This window comes from Microcebus murinus, chromosome 5 (genome assembly GCF_040939455.1).
Source record: "Microcebus murinus isolate Inina chromosome 5, M.murinus_Inina_mat1.0, whole genome shotgun sequence".
In the NCBI taxonomy this organism is placed as follows: Eukaryota; Metazoa; Chordata; class Mammalia; order Primates; family Cheirogaleidae; genus Microcebus; species Microcebus murinus.
The window spans coordinates 51,106,101-51,115,195 of NC_134108.1; the positions used below are offsets into that span (position 1 = coordinate 51,106,101).

Sequence of the window (9,095 nt, forward strand, 5' to 3'; positions counted from 1 at the left end):
GGTAAAACACCAGAATGAGCAGGGCTCAGAGAAGGGGCAGATCGCTAAGAGTCAGGTTCTTGGCAGTGTGCTTAGGGGAAGTGCTGACACCTCGCTGATGTCTTGTGGGTTAGCCAGATAGCCCAGGTGAGGAGCTCAGCATAGTCAGCCTGCAGAAATGTCATCTGCTTCCCCTGAGGCCTTATCTCCACCTCCAACCCCTGTGGCCCTCCACGTTTATCAGAATGCAGTTGGCATGGGAGGCTACTGGGTGCTCTCTAGGGTGCCCCAGGCCTGAGCACCATCTTCCGTCTCCTCTCCACAACCCCAAGGGAAGGGCAAGAGGCAGAGGGAGAGCCTGCATGGGAAAGTGCATCACATTTAAACCCCCCATCAATGCTGATGACTTGTTTTATGAGTGACATTTAGTACCATGCTTAGAAGAAAATTAAAGCCTCCCTGTAATGAAGGGCTGTAAAAAGACTTAGCTGGCACCTCCATCGGGGAGGGCTTCCTGGCCAAATACAGCAGATGTGGAAGGTGAGTAGCCAAAGTTTTTATTGGTAATCATCTTTTTGTTCACAGAAGTGAGGGTGATGTTCAAAAGCTGTATGCCAGGCAGAGGTTAGCTTTATTCTTCTGGGGTTGTTTGTTTTTGTTCTATTTTGTTTTATGTTTACATCCTAAAATGTCATTGTGCTTTGTCTTTTAACTGGAGGATGGAAATGCCATCTCACTCATGCAGTGCACATGTTCTGAACACGTCCTACGTGCAGGTTCCTGTGGAGCAGATGGGACCCTGGGGAGTCTCACCCAGCCACAGCAGAGAGGTCCATGGCCGGTCCCATCTTAGCGAGGCTCAGAGAAGTCAGCACTACCAAGCCTGCCCGATTCAGAACAGTGCACTTAAATGCCATGCTGGTGGCCCCGAGGGCTGGAGAGATGTTTGTAAGATGCACCAGGAGCTTTAGATGCACTAAGATTTTGCTGTCTCTTCCTCTTCTCCTTTCATTATAGTTGCTTTATCTCCCCAGAGACATATTTCTTCAAGCATCATAGCACATTCGTCATTGTCACCATATACTGTTGGCAGTGTTATGGTAAAAGCCACGAGAGCAGAGACCGGCTTGTTCCCCAGGTGCCTGGAGCCTTGCACAGTGCCTGCCAGGTGTCGGGCGCTCGGTAGCATTGGTTTGCTGGCTCCACGTGATGTAGAGCTCTTCCAGATTCATTGCTAACTAGATCTGGTCTCTCAATGATAATGATGATGACGAAGATAATTCTGTTGAAAATGAAAAAGATAAGCATTATTCTCACCACTGTTATTCCATGTGGGGGCCAGCTCCCCAGCTGCCATTTCACATGGACTGCCCTGAGATAACTTTAATCCTCCACTCCTTATGTCCCCGAGGCAGGCTGCTTTCTGGGAGTTCCAGGTTGCTGACTCTCTAAGCACTATTTAGCCACTCATCATCAGTCATTGAACAAATTCAGTGACTACTTCTGGATCTGGAGTCCTAATGAAGATGTCCAATACTTGGGTCATCTCCATGGTGACCTAGCCCCTGGGATGTCACTGGGCAGGGAGGGACACCTGGAATCTCCCTAGACAGTCTACTTACCCCTCACTTGCAACCCAGCATCATTTTTTTCTGTCATTCGCGTTCTCCAGCTGAGAGATCCGGGCCTTCCCTCCTGAGTCCGAGGCGCTGGTGGTAGAGTGAAGTGCCCTGATCGGGATCCGGGCTAGAAGCTGGCGCTGCAGAGCCGAGCTGTGCAGCAGAGCTCCCATATGGCTGGAAGATGAGCCTCAGAGAATTGGGAGCGTGTCAGCCTGTCACCCAGTGCCAACTAGCACAGATTTAAAGATTTCTTGATGCTCCTAGACAGCTGAGCCGAGATTTTATCATCGGCAGCAAATGCAGCCTGCCCGTTGTCGCCTTGGCAGCAGATTGGAGCACTCAGTTGACAGGACACCAGTGTGGGGCTGTCTAAGAACCTTCTCTTTGGTGCCTGTGTGGGGTTCTGTGTTGAATTGTGTATCCAGGGTTTCTGGGAGTGAGGAATATTGCCCTCTACTGGGACTCTAACATTTTTAATTCAAGCAGTGTGGCCAAAAATGTTTCTGTTGACAGCAGTGTTTCTAACATGCTTCGTACAAACTGAAATATTTGTATTAATGAGGCTGAATATTGAGAGTTATAGAAGGGGTTTCCGGTTCTGATGTACTCCCACCGCCTGCCTGCGGTACGGATGTGGGGAGTCAAAACCTTCTATTTGTTATTGATATTCAAGTAATTTACCCAGAAACTCTTCTCTGTACTTATTTTCTACCCTGGATAATTAATTAGGGCAGGTCTCCCTCTAGAAGATATACTCCTGTTGGATGGTATGTGAATGATGATCTTTCTGCATGGAATCCTATTTTAAGTGTACCAATTGGTCCACTTGTAAAGCAAGGACTTGTTTTCTAAAATCACTCCTAATATTATGATTTATAATTATTGGTATTACAAACTCAAATTTCTCTATGTTAGTAAACCTTGTAGTAATCTCATGATCCATGGGATCTCTAAAATTATTTTGATGTAATAGAATAGTGAATAAATTGCTAAAAAATCTAATTTATATTCTACAGGAATTGGCAACTAAGGCACTTTGGATTTGTTAGGGAAGTGCTTTTCAACAGTGACCCACAGTTAGAAATCTACCTTATAGAGTAACAGCTCACATGTATGTATTTGTACATATATACATAGACATAAACATGGAAATGAAACAAAACTTTCCCAGATTTATTTATTTTGTGCAGTGTACTCTCATATGTCCTGTTTTTCTTCCTATCTTTTATTTTATTATTATTATTATTTTTTTTTTTTGAGACAGTGTCTCTGTTACCTGGGCTGGAGTGCAGTGGCACAATCATAGGTCACTGCAACCTCAAACTCCTGGGCTCAAGTGATCTTCCCACCTCGGCCTCTTAAGGTGCTAGGATTATAGGTGTGAGCCCTGTGCCTGGCCTCTTCCTGTCTTTTTTTTTTTTTTTTTAAGACAGAGTCTCACTCTATTGCTCTGGCTGGAGTGCCATGGTGTCAGCCGAGCTTATAGCAACCTCGAACTCCTGGGCTCAAGCGATCCTTCTGCCTCAGCCTCTCGAGTAGCTGGGATTACAGGCATGCGCCACCATGGCTGGCTAATTTTTTCTATATATTCTATATGTTTTCTCTATATACTATATATTTTAGTTGGCCAATTAATTTCTTTCTATTTTTAGTAGAGATGGGGTCTTGCTCTTGCTTAGGCTGGTTTTGAACTCCTGACCTTGAGCGATCCTCCTGCCTTGGCCTCCCAGAATGCTAGGATCACAGGTGTGAGCCACTGCACCCGGCTGCTCTTCCTGTCTTTTAAATGTCTACTTCCTTCTTCCCTCCGTCTTTCTTCATATGCTGGTCATGACCCACCAGAATCAGTCATCATCTTGTAACCCACAGTTTGAAACACACTGTGTTAGGGATAAAGATTTTCAGCTATCTCTACCCCTTCCTTTCTCTAAGTTTCTGGCAGGTGTGTGGTTCTTTTCTTTTTAAAAAGAATCCTCTGCCTTCTGCCAGATAGCAGAACAAAAGAAATATGAAGAACTTAAAATCCCCACCTTCGCCTTTGGACTCGGTTGCCTTGACTCTTGTCCTGCTCCAAACTGTTAAGGCAGATAGCCCTCTAAGAAGTGCCTTCCTGAGTGACTCACCTTGAGGTGCTGTAGGAAAGTCCTTCTCTGTTTACTGGGGGAGAGTGACCATTACAACTCCTTTAAAAAGACCCAAGAATTACCTCTGCTATGGCTTGGGAATAGCATTATTTAATAATCATATTGCAATAGTAAATATTTATTAAGCACTCAATGTGATTCAGACGTGGGCTCAGTGCGTTATGTGCGTTATTGAGTCCTTACAACTACCTCCCTTCCTGTGCTCTCCCTCTGTCCCTCGCAGAGTTCTCGCCCGGCCCTGCCAGTGTCTGTGCTTGGCCCTGCGGGCAGGGCGTCCAGGGCTGGTCTCTCGCCTGTCAGTGGTGCGTTCTCAGATGGGAGAGTGATTTGGGGTGAGGGAAGCAGTTTCTCCCATGCTCCCGAGGTTGACCTCAGCCCTCTGTGTGAGGCACAAGCCCTGGTCTAGTGCAGTAAATCAGAACACCCGCCTAATGCCCTGGGAAACGCTTTCTGTTTTCCAGGCACTGCTAGCGGGCATGCGGAACCGGGAGAACAGCTCGCCCTGCCAGGGCAACGGAGAGCAGGCCAGCAGGGGCAGGATCTCGGGCTCTGTGTGGCTGGGCGAGGACGAGCCCTGCAACGATGTCACCACCCCTTCCTACAAGAAGCCTCTGTATGGCATCTCACACAAGATCATGGAGAAGAAGAATCCTCCCTCGGGTGACCTGCTCAACACGTACGAGCTCTTCGAGAAGGCGAACGCCAGCAACAGCCCCTCGCCGCTGCGGCTTCTGAACGAGCCACAGAAGCGGGACTATGGCGGCACGGGGGCAGCCACTGACGGCGACCCCAACATCTACTTCCTGATCCAGAAGATGTTCTACATGCTCAACACCCTCACGTCCAACATGTCGCAGCTGCACAGCAAAGTGGACCTGCTCTCCCTGGAGGTGAGCCGCATCAAGAAGCAGGTGAGCCCCACCGAGATGGTGGCCAAGTTCCAGCCACCCCCTGAGTACCAGCTCACCGCGGCTGAGCTCAAGCAGATCGTGGACCAGAGCCTGTCAGGTGGGGACCTGGCCTGCCGCCTGCTGGTGCAGCTCTTCCCCGAGCTCTTCAGCGACGTGGACTTCTCCCGCGGCTGCAGTGCCTGTGGCTTTGCCGCCAAGCGGAAGCTGGAGTCGCTGCACCTGCAGCTCATCCGAAACTACGTGGAGGTCTACTACCCCTCGGTGAAGGACACGGCCGTGTGGCAGGCCGAGTGCTTGCCCCAGCTGAACGACTTCTTCAGCCGCTTCTGGGCCCAGCGGGAAATGGAGGACAGCCAGCCTGGTGGCCAGGTCACCAGCTTCTTTGAGGCGGAGCAGGTGGACGCAGGCCACTTCCTGGACAACAAAGACCAGGAAGAGGCCTTGTCTCTGGACCGGAGCAGCACCATTGCCTCGGACCACGTGGTGGACACGCAGGACCTGACCGAGTTCCTGGATGAAGCCTCATCCCCGGGCGAGTTCGCCGTCTTCCTCCTGCACCGGCTCTTCCCCGAGCTCTTTGACCACCGGAAGCTGGGCGAGCAGTTCAGCTGCTACGGGGATGGCGGCAAGCAGGAGCTGGACCCGCAGAGGCTGCAGATCATCCGCAACTACACGGAGATCTACTTCCCCGACATGCAGGAGGAGGAGGCCTGGCTGCAGCAGTGCGCGCAGCGCATCAACGACGAGCTCGAGGGCCTGGGGCTGGACGCGGGCAGCGAGGGCGAGCCCCCGCGCGACGACTGCTACGACTCCTCCAGCCTGCCCGATGACATCTCCGTGGTCAAGGTGGAGGACAGCTTCGAGGGCGAGCGGCCCGGCAGGCGCTCCAAGAAGATCTGGCTGGTGCCCATTGACTTTGACAAGCTGGACATCCCGCAGCCTGACTTCGAGGTGCCGGGCGCCGACTGCCTGCTCAGCAAGGAGCAGCTGCGCAGCATCTATGAGAGCAGCCTGTCCATCGGCAACTTCGCCTCCCGCCTGCTGGTGCACCTCTTCCCCGAGCTCTTCACCCACGAGAACCTGCGCAAGCAGTACAACTGCAGCGGCTCCCTGGGCAAGAAGCAGCTGGACCCGACCCGCATCAAGCTCATCCGCCACTACGTGCAGCTGCTTTACCCCCGGGCCAAAAACGACCGCGTCTGGACTCTGGAGTTCGTGGGCAAGCTGGACGAGCGCTGCCGTCGCCGGGACACGGAGCAGAGGCGCTCCTACCAGCAGCAGCGCAAGGTCCACGTGCCAGGCCCCGAGTGCAGAGAGCTGGGGAGCTATGCAGTCAACCCCGAGAGGTTCCGAGAGGAGTTTGAGGGGCCCCCGCTGCCCCCCGAAAGGAGCAGCAAGGACTTCTGCAAGATCCCCTTGGACGAGCTGGTGGTTCCCTCGCCCGACTTCCCGGTGCCTTCCCCCTACCTGCTGTCAGACAAGGAGGTGCGCGAGATCGTGCAGCAGAGCCTCTCCGTGGGCAACTTCGCCGCCCGGCTCCTCGTCCGCCTCTTTCCCGAACTCTTCACCGCCGAGAACCTGCGGCTGCAGTACAACCATTCCGGGGCTTGCAACAAGAAGCAGCTGGACCCCACACGCCTGCGACTCATCCGTCACTACGTGGAAGCCGTGTACCCCGTGGAGAAGATGGAGGAGGTGTGGCACTATGAATGTATCCCTAGCATCGATGAGCGGTGTCGCCGCCCCAACAGGAAAAAATGCGACATCCTCAAGAAAGCCAAGAAAGTAGAGAAATGATGGCCTGTGGGCTGCCCAGAGACTCAGAGGCCAGGAAGGCTGAGCAATGGGCACCCCTGGGACTGAGTGTTATTTTGGAGCACGTGTACGGGATCCACAGACAGGCACCTTATGTCAGTGGGGAGTGGCTTACTACATTTGCACACGTAAACACCCACCCAGCCGCAGGAAAGAAGCCTTGAATTGGTCTCTTATGACTTTTGTCCTGTGTTCCCTGGTGGTGCAGCCTAGGCGTGGGGACAGCCGGCTGTGGGCGCCGGGTCTTGGGTGGGGCCTCACTCCCTGGCGGTGCCCGCCCCAGCCCCTCACAACTTAAAATGCAAACTCAGCAACTCTCTTGTTCCTCTTCCCACATTTCACATCTTCCATTTTGATCCCCCCTTTTTTTTTTTTAATTAGAAAGAAACCCTTTTTTAAAAAAATCATTGGGCTCTTTGGGAGCCATTTTACTTAGAGAAAAAAAATCTTTTTTAAAAGAAGTGCCATGTTGATGCACGATGGCTAATCATAGATCCAAGTGGCATAGAGATTGATTTTACTGACCTTGTCTTTTACATCTGATTTTGGAAGAGTCAAGATGCCCCTTGGATGGCAGTAGAGGGGCTGGAATGGCGTGAAGTGCTTTGCGGCCATGCCCAGGCTCCCCTCTCTGCTGTGGTGCCCAGGAAGGCTTCGCCGCAGCTTGGCCTGCTGGCGTCGCCGCGTCAGTAGAGTGCCATGCGCACTCTCTGTAGGCAGAACACTGGATGACGTTAATATGAATGTCAGTAGACGTGGAAACACGTTCACGATGTCCTCATCTGAGCTGTGTCCTGCCACTGCCCCCGTTCCCTCTCCGTGCGTGGTTGCTTGGTTGGAGGGAGCAGACGTGTTTCCCTGGAAAACCATATGGGGGCATTTGGCTTCTAGTTTGATTTTAGGCTGGGCCTCTTTGGGCTCACCAATAACTGTTTACTTTCTGAGTGTGTATTTGTACAAGATCTGGGTTCTGGGAGCTGCGCGGTGACTTCCCCAGACTTCAGTGTCCGCTCCTCCAGGCAGCAGCACGTCCTTGTTCCTCAGAGCGGGCATTGGAAGGACACAGGTCATCTCAAATGGGGCTCCCATGTTCCTTCCCAGGGTCCACTCAGAACTTTCCCCCTTGAACCCTATAGAAGGTCCTGCTGTCCTACTCCTGGCCCATCCCTTGGCTTTGGGGTGCACATCTCTTCTCTCCCCACTGATTGGGAAGGTCACACTACTCCAGGCCAGCAGCATGCTCTCTAACCAGGACATTCCCCAACACGTAATTTACTTAAAAATAATACTTGTTCCTATCTAACTTTGGGGGCCAAATGCCTAAGAGGGAAAGAGGGAAAGGAAACAGTCTAACGCAAACTGAATACATCATACCAGAGACCCAGAAAATTAGTTGAATCACACAGGGGAGTCATAAAACCCTTGTGGGATGTTACAGATCTAATAACCTAATGGCTTAATATTTTGCTACCTTAAAATGCTGAGATAATAGAAAAAAATCTGTGAATTTTCTTAGTACAGCTGATAAGGACTTCAGGTCTGGTGGCTATATTGGCATAATTTTGCCTGTACCTAGTGGGCATTTTTTTATATGATGTAGGATTTGTGAGCAATGTAAGTTGCTGATCTGACTTTAGTAAATTTACTTTTAGATGTCATTTACAGATTATTTCTGTTGAAACTGCAAACCTAAATTATTTGAAATTTAGAAATGCACAGGGACTTAATGATCCTTTCTATCACACATGCACACAAACCTCTTACTAAAAAATGAAGTGAGATGAAGGGGACCTACATGAACAGCAAGTTCAACTTGTGCCTGGAAAGAAGGGACCAGATCAGCCAGGAACTCACTTCCCCCATCACCTGGGCCTTTCTCTACGCCTTAGTCTCTCCAGCACATGCATGCCGCACGCACGCACCCTACCCAAAGATGGCTGGGGCACCCTCCCGCCGGCCCTGCTGGTTGGGAGGGTCCCGTGGAATTTGTTCTGGTGTCCGGGATGTATCCAAGAGGATTCCAAGCCATGTGAAAATTGCCCTGCTTTCTAGAGGGTGGAATGTGACCCTGCAACGTTAGAAGCACAATCATTTAGTAATAATTTTTTTTTAAACTTCCATCTACCCATGTTAGAGAAATCAATAAGTTCTAGGAATTAAATACGTCTCTTTGTAACCTAGAACTTGTTACGTTTTTTGAAACCATATTGTAGTGGTTCTCTTAATCCCTTTCGTGTGTAGGGCTTCTTCCCCGCAAATCTTACAGTCCCTTTTTCAGTGAAGAAAGGTGGACACACTCTGGGAGCTGTTTCCTGTCCCTCTGGACCGTCGTCAGGAAGCGCCTGCAGGTCCTGTGTTCTGTCTGTGTGGGGTCCTCACCTGTTCATCCATACAGGTAACTCCAGTGGGCGGTTTTTTTTTTACATGAAGCAATAGAAGTACAAAATACTTATTTTTTCAAAATTTAATATGTTCCGTGAAATCTGTTGGCAACCCTCTTCCTTCCCACCATCTAAATTCTTTGGTTTTTACTTGTTTTTTGGAATTTTTTCTTTTTTTTTTTTTGGCCTTGTATTTCAAGGACTAAAAAATTAGCACACATTTTGGTGTTAAGTGAAATAGTA

The 9,095-nt window shown here is 50.4% G+C and overlaps 1 protein-coding gene across 1 annotated transcript in view; it reads left to right on the forward strand.

The window, feature by feature from the left end:
* Positions 1–8,772, forward strand: part of BEND3 (BEN domain containing 3) — a 41,324-nt gene extending 32,552 nt beyond the window's left edge. Inside the window, exon 4 of the mRNA XM_012753229.2 lies at positions 4,207–8,772. Coding sequence (XP_012608683.1) covers positions 4,207–6,453 — 2,247 coding nt within the window. The 3' untranslated portion in view covers positions 6,454–8,772. The remainder of the gene's footprint in view (positions 1–4,206) is intronic.
* The last annotated feature ends 323 nt before the right edge of the window (positions 8,773–9,095 follow it).